General features: G+C 39.6%; 2 protein-coding genes across 4 annotated transcripts in view; one reads left to right on the forward strand and one right to left on the reverse strand.

The window, feature by feature from the left end:
• Nucleotides 1–15,019, forward strand: part of mre11a (MRE11 homolog A, double strand break repair nuclease) — a 32,257-nt gene that overhangs the window by 8,536 nt on the left and 8,702 nt on the right. The window lies entirely within an intron of this gene.
• Nucleotides 720–14,457, reverse strand: tmprss4a (transmembrane serine protease 4a). 3 transcript variants are annotated; one of them, XM_038692722.1, is made up of 13 exons: nt 14,318–14,457; nt 5,878–5,932; nt 5,520–5,663; nt 5,154–5,306; nt 4,950–5,076; nt 4,696–4,815; nt 4,073–4,119; nt 3,546–3,708; nt 3,266–3,432; nt 2,869–2,964; nt 2,637–2,779; nt 2,283–2,435; nt 720–1,926 (listed from the first exon to the last, which is right to left on the reverse strand). In XM_038692722.1, exons 3-13 carry the CDS (start codon nt 5,629–5,631, stop codon nt 1,915–1,917), a joined length of 1,293 nt encoding a protein of 430 aa, XP_038548650.1. In that variant the 5' UTR covers nt 5,632–5,663; nt 5,878–5,932; nt 14,318–14,457; the 3' UTR covers nt 720–1,914. The 3 variants fall into 3 exon arrangements, with proteins under 3 accessions (XP_038548650.1, XP_038548649.1, XP_038548648.1); XM_038692721.1 differs by lacking the exon at nt 14,318–14,457 and adding an exon at nt 10,544–10,916 and having other exon boundaries at nt 4,073–4,116; XM_038692720.1 differs by lacking the exon at nt 14,318–14,457 and adding an exon at nt 10,544–10,914.

The following is a 15,019-nucleotide window of genomic DNA, read 5'->3' on the forward strand; positions in this document are numbered from 1 at the left end:
AGGAAATGTAATTCTCACTTCTTGCTCCTGCTTGGCTCTTTGTACTGGCTCTCTCTTCTCTGCTGTGTTTCTTCACTTCTCACTGAATAAGTAATTTGTCTGATTGAAATTGTTAGATTGTACAGCATTGTACAAGCAACAATGGAGCCGGCGCTCCTTCTTCTGTATTGCAGGTGAAAGTGGTTTTGCTGCAGGTCAACGGGAGAAATGAAAAGTGAAAAGTTTGAGGTAAAGAAAGAAAACTGGTCACACAGAAAATTACACTTATCCACCATAGGGGGGTGGTATAATAGAGTCCAAGGCATTTGGTGGCAGAGGAAGAATCGTGTCATGTTATGTTAGAGTTGAAAACTTGAGGGTGCATTTCATTTATCAAAATAAGGATCTTGTCAAGATGTAGCATAGCAAGTCAAGCTCTTCCAAACAGTCTTTTAAAGTAATCAAGTTATTTTATATTCATCCGATGATTTAGCAATTTCACTTTCTTTCACAATACCATGTCACTTTAAGTTCAACTGATTGTTTATGAAAATTGTCATTTGCGTCATCTTTTGTTCACAATTGATATAATGCTTTACATATGTTCCCATTGTTCCTTTTGTTAACTGCGGGTCAGAGGGTGTGTGCGTGGGAGGACGACACTGAATGATGGAATAAAGGAGAGATCCAGTTTCCAACACATAACACTTGCAAAGAATACCAAGTTGTGTCACAAAGCATTTGTTCTAATTGCCAAGTGAAAGAAGAATGTCTTTATTTACAAGTATATAAAATGTACCATATATACAGTTAAATGTTACCAGCCAACCTGTGGCTAATAATTTTATAATCTCACACAGTATACAATGTTAACTATTACTTTCAATTTTGGAAATTTATGCTTGTTTTGTGTCCGTCTCTATAGACCAGAGAATGATAAAAAAAAAAACATAGCTTGATGTATTATTTTACTTTGCTACAAATGGAATGATTACTTGATGCTTGCTTTAAAATTGTAGGAAATTACATTTATATCCTTTTAGAAGGCAAAAACTTAGTCACCACCACTGAATATTCTGGCCATGGTGCGAGTTTTGTAAATGCACGCTGGATATCTGATTGCACTTTGAATGTAGTGGCACCATAAACACATAACGTGTGACTTGAGTTATAGCCTTCAGTGCATTATTAGACTAGTTACTGGACTCATCTGTACATATAGTAAGGCCAATAAATTCCCACCTTCCACGTAAAGTGCTCATGTAAATAATCTGTGGGAGGAAGCAAGCACACCCTATGTGCTGTAAAAAGGTGCATTTAACCATTAATAGGGATACACATCGGATCAACTGAATCAGCACAATAAATGCATTAAACTCCTGGTGTCACTTTTACAGTATTGGTGATATTAACCTGAGGCTTCACAGTGACTTCTGCTGGCATTAATATATCATAGGTTTACCCTGTCTGTCACCTTTCTTTACAGAGCAGTTTAACATATGAACCCTCGTATCACATTGCACACCGAAAATCAAGTAGTCAAGTACATTATGTCTGAGGTCCGCCAGTCTTGTTTTCACAGTTAAAACAAAACTCATGAATCGGCAAACTGTGTCTGTCAAATGACAACATTGTAAAAGCTAAAAACATCCCAGACTGGCCACCAACGGATAACAAACATAAATACACTTGTCTCCTGAGATAAGAACCTGAAATGGCACAAACAACACCTGAAATAAGTTTGTGTGAAGCGTGTGGTGTGTGTGCATTGTTTTTATCTATGGCTGTGTTTAACAGTTCCTTTGTGTTGTTGCTGAGACTGATCTTCGACTTCCTCTTTCCCTCCTTCTGGCTCCCATCATTAGTCAGCCACATTGAAACAAAAGCGTTCTTTTGGTTTCACAGTCTGTCCAAGGTAGACTGGATTGGAGGACCTCAGGGGTTTTTCTGGAGGGATTAAATAAAAATTACCAGAAGGGCTTTGCATGCATTGCAATTCTCATTTTTGGTCTTGTAGTTTCATGTTAACAACAAACTTTTTAAAACTAGAGCTACTACAGGTGGAAATAATTTTGTTGTGATATGATTTCCTCCCAGACCTCATACCATAATTTTCATTCAGGTCCACTTATTAGCTTTTCTGGAGCTTCATAAGTTTTATCAATTCAACCAAGTGCAATACAGTTGAACTGAGCAAACTACATCCTCTTAAGGCAGACTGTGTGATGTAGTTGAAAGCTACAGAAAAAGCTGGTAAGTGGACCTTGCAGACACAGAAACTTAGCATTTTCTGTATGCTGTACCTCAATGACTGTGTAAATCCAGTTTATCATCTCTTCCACGTTGCTGTAGACACCCGGCCTTCCCTGCCTTGCACAGCCAACGCCCCAGCTCACTATTCCAACCAGATGCCATTTAGAGGAGGTGAAGTACACCAAAGGACCCCCGCTGTCCCCCTGGGATTCATTACAGAACAATAACATTTTACAGCAATTTAATAACCAAACCATTTGCCAAAAGAGAACAGTCTTATTGGATGATTCCACAAACTATGACTAGTACTGAACTTAAATTAAAATTTAATTTACATATCAGATGATCTTTATTTTTGGAATCTTGATCAATATTGATTGTAACTAGAATTAGTGGACCGTTACCTGGCAGGCATCTACTTTCCCCTCCAGGAAACCAGCACAGATCATCCTTTGGGTTATGGCACCACCATACATTGATGGGCTGGAACATGTAGCCCGGTCTATCAGAGGGACAGAGGCCTTCTGAAGCGAAGGAGAAACCTTACCTGGAGTCAGAAAAAAAGAGTGAGTTATGGTGCCAACTTCGGACAACCAGTTGACGACGATGATGAGAGGCAGTGTGTAGGTTTCTCACCGTTTTCCTCCAGGTATCCCCAGCCAGTCACAACCAAGGAGGATTTGGCTGGGAGGTCAAAGGCTTTAGGAGGCAGACAAACCGGCTTATGGCCCACTGAAAGACAGGGGCAGTGCATTCATTTTGAAAAAAGAATTATTATTATCAGTTAAAAGTCAGTTACCAAATGATTACACTGGCTGAATTAATCTACAGTGAAGAGCTTGTTGTTTGACAAATATACCACTAGAGGGTAATAGAGTAAAGCCTACTTAATTTATATTTACTTCATCAGGACTGTTGAGGTTTAAATTTCAACAACAGACTCTACAGTGTAAGGTAATCAATATGCTAATAAATATACAAATCAGTAAGGAGCAGTGATTTTAGTCGGTGAGTTTTCAAGTTAAAGTCTAACCTCCCACTGTGATTGGGCTGCTGAGTCTCATCAGTGCCACATCATAGTCACTTCGTTCTGCATCGTAGTCTCCATTCACTATGATCCTGTCCACATAGGAACCTCCCAGTGTGCCCATGTATGTCCGGCCTGACACCACTCTCCAGCGACTCACTTCCTTTTTATTGCTGCAGGGCCCAGAGGAAGAGAGCAAGGAGGAAGTGTGGGCATGAGTTTATGAATTAGATGTTAATCACAAAAGAAATTCATTGGACATGGTAGATATGGAAACTATACTGACCCAGTGAAGCAGTGGGCAGCAGTGACAACCCAATTCAGTGACACGAGCGAGCCTCCACATCTATGCGAGCCTCCCTGCTGCAAGCTAACCTGCCAGGGCCAGTCCTCAATGAAAGCATCTGTACCCCCGACAATACGGTCCTGAAGGCCCACCTGTCCACAGTCTGACAAAGTTATCTTGTTATTTCCAAAGATTATTTTTGTTTGCACTGGTCCATTTCAAACTCACTTTTATTTTATGTCTTTGTTGATTTATCCATCTAGATCCTTCTATTCATACAATAAAGGTCGGGTTAGACAAGTTCTCTTCCTCCACAAATTCTTTTTGATTTGTTGTAAAAAATGAAGGAAACTACTCATGTGTTGCTAAGAAAGAATTTTGCTGCCTAATACTGGCATGTATGGGCCTGTCAGTGTGAAATTGGTCACACAAATCTTCCAGCCACCACCCATGAGCCCTCAATCTGCCTTGTTAAAACTGTAAACAATGTTAGTGACAGTGGTTGCCAAACTAAAAATACAACTCACCTGAGCAGGACAGAGATATCACAGATCCGGATTTGCATACACTGATGCTGGGGGGAAAAAGGCATTCATCAAATATTTAGAGTTACATATATACCACAGATGCCCACACAATAAGTCAAACAAGGCAAAATACACAGTCAAATGTTGACCTAACTTCACCTTCATGCTGAACTTTGTCTCTGTTTCCCTTCTGCTGTGTTTGAGTAAAATAACTGTTTCGTTTATTCGCTTTCGGAGTAGATGAGAGAGAGGGAACAAAAACTGAAATTTTTTGTCTTTTAGGAACAGAAATTGTGAGAACTCGTGTACAAGAGACATGAGGGGGGAGGACTAGAAGTAGAAGGAAAGATAAGTGTTAATGTGCTTTCATTTTGAAGTCACTGGTCACTTTTTTAGTGCTGAGTGGAATCAGTTCTTAGTCTAAAGCTTCATCTTTTGTCAGTCTTGACATAAAAGGTTATGTTAAAAGCGACAGCACACAGTAAGAGTTTTTCTAAACTGAACAGATTCTTTTTAGATCACTTCAGCTGTGTGAGGCATTGACAAATAATGCATTCATGAATTCTGATGTTAAAAGCATTTGATTTTCCTATTAGATGATGCCTATTAGATGCCTTCCTTACCGGTCAATGGTAGCCTGATATGTGGGTGTGGTTGTAGTCCCAGGCCTGATAGCTGTGAATGGTCCAGTTTTCAGGGAAGATATTAAATCGCTCACTTGAATATAGGTGCTGCGAGGATTACTGTCAAGACAGAATGGGGAGGATGTAAGACTTGATTTCAGGTCAAATAACCCAGTTTTTAAATTTGCAACACCGTCTATACGATGGATATAATCTAATAATAATAGAGTCATCCTTGGTGGGTGTGAACTCACTATGTGTATCCCAGTTGTTTACATGCTGTCTCTGTGTGCTGCTGGGTCCAGTCGTCACTACACACACTCCGCCAACCAGAGCCAGGACTGTACACCTGTAGGATATGCTGATTTGTCATGAGACGCACTGGAGGGAAGAATGGCACAGAGAGTTTTTGTGTCTGTTATGACAAAGCAAGAAAATAAGAAAGGTGTTTGTTTTACCTGGAAATGTAGTGTTGACCTTAACATTGGACACACAAGTCATTTCATCTTCTCCTCCAGCACAGTCATCTATCCCATCACAGGCTTTGTCTATTGGGATGAACTTCACTGAACGCATGCAGAAGAAGTATTTGCTGTCAATCAGCTGCTTAACTAGTGGGGAAAAAAGGAGTGGCATATTGGAGGGACAGGTTAGGTAATTGTGCTTGGATGATTTGATAAACATTGAATGACACTTAATCCTGTCCTGTTGCAAAATATGTTTCCCTACTATCCTAGCAGTGAAGGCTGATGGAAATATGATACCATCCTGAACTGTATGCGTATCCTTGGAGGAAGAATATACTATCTGTAATTGTGACTCACTGAAGTATGCTGCGGTGGCCAATAACCCCAGTAACAGCACAACTACCACGACAATCAGCAACACCAGCTTCCTCCTAGACGCCTTGTCTTTCTGAGTCTTTAGCACCGTCATGGGTCTTCTGTGGCGGCCTGGCCGTGGAACCACTTGGTAGTAGAGGGAAGCAATGATAGAAACGGGAAATGAAAAGATAGAAATGAAGTTGGAAAAGGGGTAGAGAAAATTAGTTATGTGTGTGCTGTATGTGCTGAACATCCACCACTACAGTTTCCAAGTATTTAACAGGATATTCATACAATTTCGTAAACATCAGTTCGGCAACATAAATTAACACAAAACCAACACCAACCCACAGCTTACCTGCCTTCCTGGGATTCAAGGGTGCAGTGCTTTGCTCAGGTACCTGGTCGCTCGTCTGAGGAAAGAATAACAAAGGTACATAAGACAAGTTGAGAACAGGTGTCGAAACAACAATGTGCATCACATTGCTGAGAAAAAATAGACACTTTGCTTCTAGGTGTAGGTTTGTGATTGTGTAACTTTGTGTGTAAGTTTACACTTAATGATCTGTTTGCGTGTGACTTTTTGTGTTTATTTCAAGGCAATTGTTCGAATACATGTGAGAACAAATTGCATCTGTCTTTCCAAACACGCTACAAAACCTTGAAAACTTGAGCCATGTGTTAAACAGGTGTAGATTACAATGCATATATCCATGAAAGGAGTCACAAAGGATTACTGATAATACATACATGGATCATAGTGTCTCACTATGAGTTGTCACATTACACCGATTTCCTTTCTTGCATATGTGTCAAGTCACTCCATATGCACAATCTGTAATCAGGCAGGGCCCACCATGCGAGTCTTCCACTGAAATTAATCTGATATCCCTGACATCATCTGTAGTGTCACGGGGTGGTAGTATAGTGAGAGGGGTTGCCACCCTTGTACCACAGGAGGCAGGTTAAAGACCCATGCTACTAAGTATCTATGGGCAAGATATCAGCTGTATCCCGGTTGCATAATTGCACATATTGCTTTTCAGTCTGTATTGTGTGTGTGTGTGTGTGTGCGTGTGTGTGTGGAGAGAAAAATTACAAATTCAATGACAGTAGTTATGTCACATTACAGGGGCAATTTCCTCCAAATCTGTGCTTCCCAAACATTTTTTGACCCCTTCAAATGAACGAAATTTTCCCATCTCAGATAATTTTCACATGAACAATTATCAAAGCAAAACACACTGGAGAAAACTAAACTAAACTGTATTCTCCTTTCTTGTCTTGATAATCATCAGTCAGATTTATCTTGGGGCCCCATGCTGGATCCTGGTCCCCAGGTTGGGAGATCACTGCTCTGACTCCCCACGTAATGGCAGGTCTTTCCAAACAACAGAAGACTCTGCACTTTCATCCCAGATTCCAGATTCTCAATCCCAGTCTCATTTAAGTCAAACATTTGCATTTTCGCATCAGGAAGTTGCCCTTAAATATAAAGCATATACACCAGTGGTGTTTGAGGTTATGTGAGTTATATAAGCTGTCTTTTTGTGTCACCTGATGGACAGCTGGTAAACTGTAGGCCCAAGGTAAACACCGCTAACTGACGACTGCTTGAGCAGAAACACCTTTATAAAGGAGTGCTTGCAAATATTATTAAAACATTTTATCTGTAATATTTATATATATATAAATATATTACAGATAAAATGTTTTTTAAGCATGTGCATTGAGCAGCAAACTTTGTACATAACTCATTACAGTAATGTGATTTGTTTTTGCAGTAACATGTCATGTTAAAGGATTACCATTTAACATTGTTTTCACATTGTCATTTGATATATTGCATGATAAAAATATGATTATAGCGACTTTAAAGTAAAGTAACGAGTAAAATAGCATTGTTGGCCATAGAGTAATTAGTAAAGCAATTACTTCTTAAATTACTTATGTGTATTGACTTATTACATGTTCAAGTCACTTGCCCCTTCTTGTCACATTATATTTCCAGACTCCACCAGTTGATTAAGCTGAATGAAACATTAATCAACTGAGGAGGGAACAGTGGATTATGGGATATTGAGTGGCTACAATGATACATCCATTCAACTTCAAGCTAAAACTGAATTTGGACACAACTAGTGACTCAATCCCTACTAGCTCTGACAGATATTTTATAACCCTAAGGAATTCTGGCAAACAACAGAAAGTTATGACACCACACTTGGAAATAGAACTGAAATTATTTAGTCCCAATCCATTTCCTGGTGCACAAGCATTTTCCATAGTTGTCTGATAGTGTAGCCTAACATGTATATTTTTATTAATCAAGGCAAACATCCTGTTGTGTTATAGCTCAAATATCACATCAGTAACGCTCCTGACTGGCCTATTTAGAGGATTTCAGCAGATGGTATATACTGATGGTTTGAAGAACACCTCGTTCAACCTGCTTCTTCTTCTTTTGTCTTGTCCTCACAGCTTATCATTCACTGTTTGAACTACACACACATTTACACTATATATGTTAGCTGATAGTTTGTTAAAAAAACATCTAGTGCAATCTTTGATTACTATGTAAATAATTGGCAGAACCATAAACAAAACAACTAATGGGAACACTGATACTGTACTGTAACTACGGTAGCTGTATACTCTTCTCTAATTTTCACTTCTGCTTTTAAGGCATTGGGTAATTTCCCTCATTTGTTTATTTCTTTACTGCCAGGTTAATTCTGCTGTAGTTATTTCAATTCAAGGAAACACTCAAAAGAGAGGTTAAAATAATGGCTGATGCAGCTGGTTTGTGCAAACTTCTGGCTTGTCAGTCAGATGCAAGGATCAAACAAAGTGTATGGACTTTATAAAGAGAGAGGGGGCAAAGAATGCTATTTTTAAAAAAAATTTTTTTAATGGAGCTCACTTAAACAAGCTCACTTGAATCAGCCATGCTGGCCGAAACAATTTTACTGAGAGCCTGTGACACTCTTATGTAAGACAGCATTTCAAACGGTCATGTATGATGTCGATTCCTGTTTCTAAATTAATACGGAATTTTATATATGCTGTTTAACACACTCCCTCAAAAGAATTACACTCATGATTATTTTCAACTGACATAAATCTGACTGGAAAGAATAAGAAACATTAGGGGAAACCATCATCTCCTAATGGTGTTGGTAGGAGTGGTGGTATGAGTTGACTGGATGAATGAGACAGCACAAAAAACGTGGGAGGGCCATCTAACCTGGGAAACCAGAAAGATGGCTAAAGAAAGTCATGTTGCCGAGAGTGGATAACACACATACCTGAAAATGGTTTTGTTATACCATGACATATGATGAAAGTGTCTTCTGGGAAACACAAGTGTCGTCATTGGTATCACGACTAACACAAACCATTTTATGACCCAAAGCAATATTTCAAAACAGTCACTTTTAGCCAAGCATTACCACATCTCATGGATTACTTCTGCAATCAGTTAATGTGTTAAACCTCGTTTTGTTAGTAAACCCAGCAATAATTGGAACTACTCCAGCGAAAAAGCATAACTGGGTCGGCCAGCCTTAACGGATAAAATCTTTGACATGCTAAACCTTTTGTTCAAACGAGGTGTTATGTTTGCCTCTTCTCAGCTGTGTTGGATTATATTCCTCTAAACTGAAAAGTTCACACAAGGGCTTTTGAGAAATTATCAAAGGCAGAGATCTAGACCAGAGGTCACTAATAGGCGGACCGCGGTCCGGATCCGGACCCAGCCGCCGTCCTCTCCGGACCGCCGACCTACAGCCCATTTATTATTGAGACTTACTACCTCGTGACGGAGCGTTTCTATTTTAACCCGCGCAGCTTTTCTAGCATTTACTGTACTGGTTTATAGGACCAGGAAACTCTCAGACCAATCGCATGTGCTCCAATCGTCTCATGTGACGCTGCTCAGCCAATCAAATCTGTGCATACCGATGCTTGCTAGTCGAGTCCGCGAGATTCACCAGAGACGTTTTGGGGAAACACCCGAATTGAGGAGACGAAAGATAAAAGAGATTTCACATGACTTTTAATCAAGAATGTACAGATTTTTACATGTACATTCCTCCCACGGGCAGTTCAAAACCAGAATATCTCATAGATCTCCAATATGCTAGCTGGAGCTCACGTTTCTCACTGAACAACAGAAAGTAGGAAAGTGGTAGCTCTGTAAGAGGAAATGAAAGAGAAGAGGAGGCATTACAGCTGTTCATTTGTGTGTTTATTATAAAATTGGTTAAGACTACACTTCATCACTTCAACACTTTTTATTAATTTTTTTCTAAAAATTAGGCACTTTAATTTAGTTTACTTCAATTTAGAATTTATTATTTGAATAGTTATTATCCTTCCAGTTTGATGTGAAAACTGACTGAAATATTATTTGATTTGACAGTCCGTTGTTGACTAAAAACATGTGTTGATACAACTATAGGTTATAGTACTGAATGATAACGCAAGTTAGTCGTTTTGATGTTCCGGACCTTTGCTTCAGGAAATTTTCTCTAACTGGACCTCTTTGAAATCAAATTGAATACCCCTGATCTAGACCATTGCAGTCCCTGCATGTTTATTATTTAAAGGCACCTTTATATGGACCGAAGTGCACATTAGACTGTAGGTAGTGTTGAGTAGGCTGCCCTCGAGCAGGTCAACACATATACAGTATGCTTGTATAGGTGGGTAGTGCACACATACATTTTGCAATAATGTGTCTGTCTAGTTTGTCCTGCAGGTAAAATAAACTCAAAGCTGTTACTTCCACACATAGGAAATAAAACTATCAATCAACATGAACCTTACCTGCACCAGAAGCTGCCACTGGTTGAACACAAGTAAGCAGCACCTTTGGTATGACAATGTGTCTTTGTACCACAGTATGATAAAAAGTACATAACCAAGATATACAGTGATATTCAAATGGCCACCCCATGCAAATCAGTGCCCTGGCTTGCCATCTTGTCAATATATATGATTCTACTTCCAGTTGCACTCACCCACATGATGTTTCCTTTCTTGGTAAGGCCTAGATGCACCTTATCCGACTCGGAGCACAGAGTAATCAGTACCCTCCCTCCCTGGAGGTGGGTCTCCCCAGTAACTCACTGTCCCCTGTATGTCCTTCGTCCTCTTCCTCTCACCCTACTTCTCCACTGGCTTACACTCCAACACCTGGTTTGATTAAGTCTCTCTGTCCCTCCCTGTCTTTCTACAGCACTGTAACTGAATCTGGCTTGAAGGGTGCCTCACTTGCCCTTGTATGAAACCCCAGAGCTGTAATAAAGAGTCCTGTGTTTCGACGATCCGCAGATTCAGACAGAGCTGTTTTTGAATGACCAAGCCCTGCTGACAAAACAAAACAAAAGTTTTCCAGGTAACCTGACACTTAAACCCTCCTCTCTCTGTCTTTCCCTACCTGTGTGCCTTCCTCAGTTTTGTCCCTCCTCCAACACACCCGCCCCTCCAAACTTTATGAAACCCTTTGGACAGAAAGCACACCATCTCATTTTTTTTTACCCCCTTTTGTGTCCCATACTCCTTAGATCCCCTTCAGTGCCTCTTTGCCTCGCAGTTTTTACCCAAACATACACCCACACAGCCTCGCGTCTGCACAGATACAAATGCATTCAAAACCACGGACGTGGCAGTGTCTCACTTATGCACACACAAACCCAGACACAACATGAAGTCTACTGGTTTGTGCAGTATTATGCCCTGAGGCTGAGGTGTATCTTTTCTCCCCTGTTTTGTTTTGACAGACTAATGAGAAACCAGTCAGTTCTGACACCAAATTGTGACTCATGCCGTACCACGTCTCATATTATGAGCCTGACAGAAATATGACAAATACACTCAATGCCCTACCAGAGCCTATAGCCATGCTAGTGGCTGTTAGAACGTACATAGGCACAGCAGTGCTTTGAGCTACATGCTAACGGCAGCATGCTGACAAGCTCGCATTCACAATGTTAACATACTTAAGTTTAGCAGGTACAATGTTTATCCATAGACTGTTTAAAAGAAGTGGGCGTAGCCGCTGTTAGGTCACTCCTTGGTTTGTAGACTATTGTTTAAAGCCTTGAGTTTAGCATTTTGGCCGTCACCATCTTGTTTTTTTTGGAATCAGAAGTGACCACATTTGGTCGAGAGGGTGGAGCTGAGGGAGGGATACGCATTGCATCACCTGACAGATCGCTGTGGTAGTGACTTCTTGATCACGAGGTAACCACGCCCTAAAGCATACCCTGCTTTATTATCTATTTTACTCTAAATGGGACTATAATTTACTAAATGAACATCATGCTGCATTGAAGAACACTTGAAACTGGTGATTGAGACCATAAACTCATTAGGAAATTGTTTTACAGAGGTAATAAATCAAGTGAGAAGTAGGGCTATTTTCTTATATGCTCATACATTCAGACTTCTTCCTGCTGGCCATTAGAATGCAGGGTTAAGGCAGGTTCTTGCTTATGTTTTTCCACAGTCACCATCTTAGTGTGGTGCATGCTAACATTTTCTTATTAGCACTAACCACAAAGTATTGTTGAGGCTGCTGGAAATGTTAGCAGTATTTGGTCATGAACCAAAGGGTTAGACAAACAAATAATTAACCTTATGATAGTGTTAAATCACGTCAGTAATTAGCATTCACCCTCTGGGAGCAATGAATGTCTTTATAAAATTTCATGGCCATCCATTAATAGTTGTTGAGATATTTCAGTCTGGACCAAACAGACCAACAGATGGTTGTGTGGCTAAAATAGATTGAATATGCCTTTATGCAGACTTAAAGGTTAACTGAAAATGGAATTACACATGTCAGAAATATACTTTCTATGCGTTAGGTAAAACATACAAGAATGTCACAGTTGGAGGCACACCTAAGTCGTGATGTCACTGGCACTGATTAAAAAACCCCACAAAAAACCTGTTTGACATTGATTGTGGCTAGATGTGCAACATGCCTGACGTGTCAACCCATGTAAAACAATACAGCAGCACATTTCTGTTAAATTACCCTTTAATGATACACTCAATTACCTCTGTGGTCACTAGGTCAGTGCTTCTAAAAATGAAGCCCCTGTGTGTGTTATGGGACACTGAGCAGAGACAACTGAGGAGGAAAAAAGCTTGATGTGAGAAAAAAGACTGATAAGGTTGGCTGAAGAGAAAGGTTGGCTGAAGAGAAAGGGCCATTGTTAGTGTTGTGTTGCTTGACCTGGACTATTTGATTGCAATGAACTCACTGCCAGCCTTTCCTCACTTGTAAATTTTGGTCTTTGGTAGGTGAGTAGGTAAGTAGGTAGATAGATACATACATAAATACATAAATAGAGCTTCATCAGCAGATCACTTTGAGGTTCTGGTTTCACCCCTGAATGTTCTCCACACAAGGTCTCTTTCAGCCAATATCCTACATTAACCTTGTTGACATTCAGGTTGCCATAAAGTTGCCATGGTATTTAGAGGCTCCTCCCTGGTATTAAATCTGATGCATGACCTCATTTTCTGTTTGCCTCTCTGAGCTTAGTTAAACCCAATTGAGTGTTATTTAGACATCTGTCTGTAAAATGGTGAGGTACAAAAATCAACCCACAGTGTGTATCATATACTGTAATCCACCTACGTTCCATTCCCTCTCAAATTTCCCTCAGAGTTTACAGTGTACATGAAGATTGTGCCGCCATAGCGTTTATCCTGTTTGACATTGTTTAACAATGGCTGACAAGATGTTTGCACATACTATAAAAGAGACGATGAGAGCAATTCACATATCTAATAAATCTATTGTACGCCCTTGTTTGACTCTAAGCTTCCATTGTTCCGCTGAGTCAAACTGCTTAATTTTGTTCATCAGCTCTCACAGCACGACAGCCAAAAACACAGTCCATATCAGACTAATGACGTTTGTTGGTTATCCTACATTTCTTTGTCAGTGAAACAACATGTTGCTGCTAAAATCAGGGGTGTTTATTTTTGAAACTGGGTGCATGTAAAGCTCAAGGACAACTAAAGAGACTGCTGATTTCCTGAACTGTTTATAGTCCAGATGGGTTACATATTAATAGATCCATGTAGGGCTATTGCTATTTTTGTATTTACAATGTAATTAAGAATATGTTCCAACTAAGAGAATTGGAGTTAAAGTATTTTCAAACAATTCCATTACTTATTCTCTAACAGCATCTTAGGAAAATATTATTTTCTCATTAACTTGCAAACAGTGCAGCAACAGATTCAAATTCTGTACAAATGTCTGCGACAAAATGTTGATTGAAGCATTTGAAGCATTTTGGTTACAAGACCAATTTTGAACAAAGCAAAAGAAACATGAATATGGAAAACCATTGTAGTCCGATTAGAATACAAATCTTATCTCTTACTGGCAAAACACATTATTAAAACCCTTGAAAACCACTGGCAATAAACTTTAAAAAGGTGGCTGATAATGCAGATTAAAATCTGGACCTCTCCTTTAAATCATTACGAGTTCTTATCAGGCTGGCGGTTCACAAAAGTTTAGGAAACTTGATTAGAGATGGATCAAAGTTCTTTCCTGAGTTGGCTGAGTTTGTAAAACACAACCACATGTATAAAAATCAACTACCACTCATATAGTATGCCTTTCATTCTTCTATTCTCGATATGATTTTGTTGTCAAAGAAATGTGATACAAACATTAGTTATCAAGATACCTTGGTACACACAAGCAGACATCATTCAGATGATACACACAAGCAGACTCATAGCATTGTACTCTTTCTCACCTGTGGAGTAGCTGTCACCCTGTCACTCCTAGTCCAGAAAGCGTGTGATGGTCAGTGAGCAAAATTCAGCATCTTTCTCTAAAGAGTTTCTCAGCTAACCTTTATTGCTTTAACAGGGAGCACCCTTCAAAGTTCCTTCCCCCCCCCCGTCTCTGTCTCTCTACACACGCCCAGCACCTCAGTTTAACATCAAACTTTTCGCCACCAACTACCCACCAGTCAAGGCACCCAAACGCTTCCTTTCAAGGCACCCAAACGCTTCCTTTCAAGGCACCCAAACGCTTCCTTTGTCCACAGAGGTGTGTATTTTGTGAAACTTGATATTAAGCTGGAGAAACGTTTGGGGAAGTGCGGATTGAAAAATAACTGGTTAATAATTAACACCTTCACATTTCATGTTACCTTGACTATAAACAATATTTGTTGTCTTAGTCCCATCTGTGAAACTCACACTGTTTGCATGTTTTTAACTGATTTTTCTTTCTTGAAAATGACACAAATATTATTATACATTTTTTAATGTTCAAAAGAAAAGTGGCTCAAAGGGCCAAATTCTTTTCAAGCTAATGGTATTCTGGTCAGTTATGTGATATATTTATGTAAGTATAGAGTGAAATGGAACTTGGAAAATATGAATGACATTTCCTGGTTATGGGACAGAAGAAGGAGAAGTAAAAACATAAATGACTAAACTGGATAAAA

This window comes from Micropterus salmoides, unplaced genomic scaffold (genome assembly GCF_014851395.1).
Source record: "Micropterus salmoides isolate LMB-PRFRI ecotype aquatic unplaced genomic scaffold, ASM1485139v1 Ms_hic_scaffold_3, whole genome shotgun sequence".
Lineage (NCBI taxonomy): Eukaryota > Metazoa > Chordata > Actinopteri > Centrarchiformes > Centrarchidae > Micropterus > Micropterus salmoides.

Coding starts and splice junctions, on each gene's coding strand:
- tmprss4a (XM_038692720.1), bottom strand. Junction 5,664..5,877: donor CTTGAATCCCAGGAAGGCAG/GTAAGCTGTGGG, acceptor TCTACTACCAAG/TGGTTCCACGGCCAGGCCGC. Junction 4,120..4,695: donor TATCAGGCTACCATTGACCG/GTAAGGAAGGCA, acceptor TTTTCCCCCCAG/CATCAGTGTATGCAAATCCG.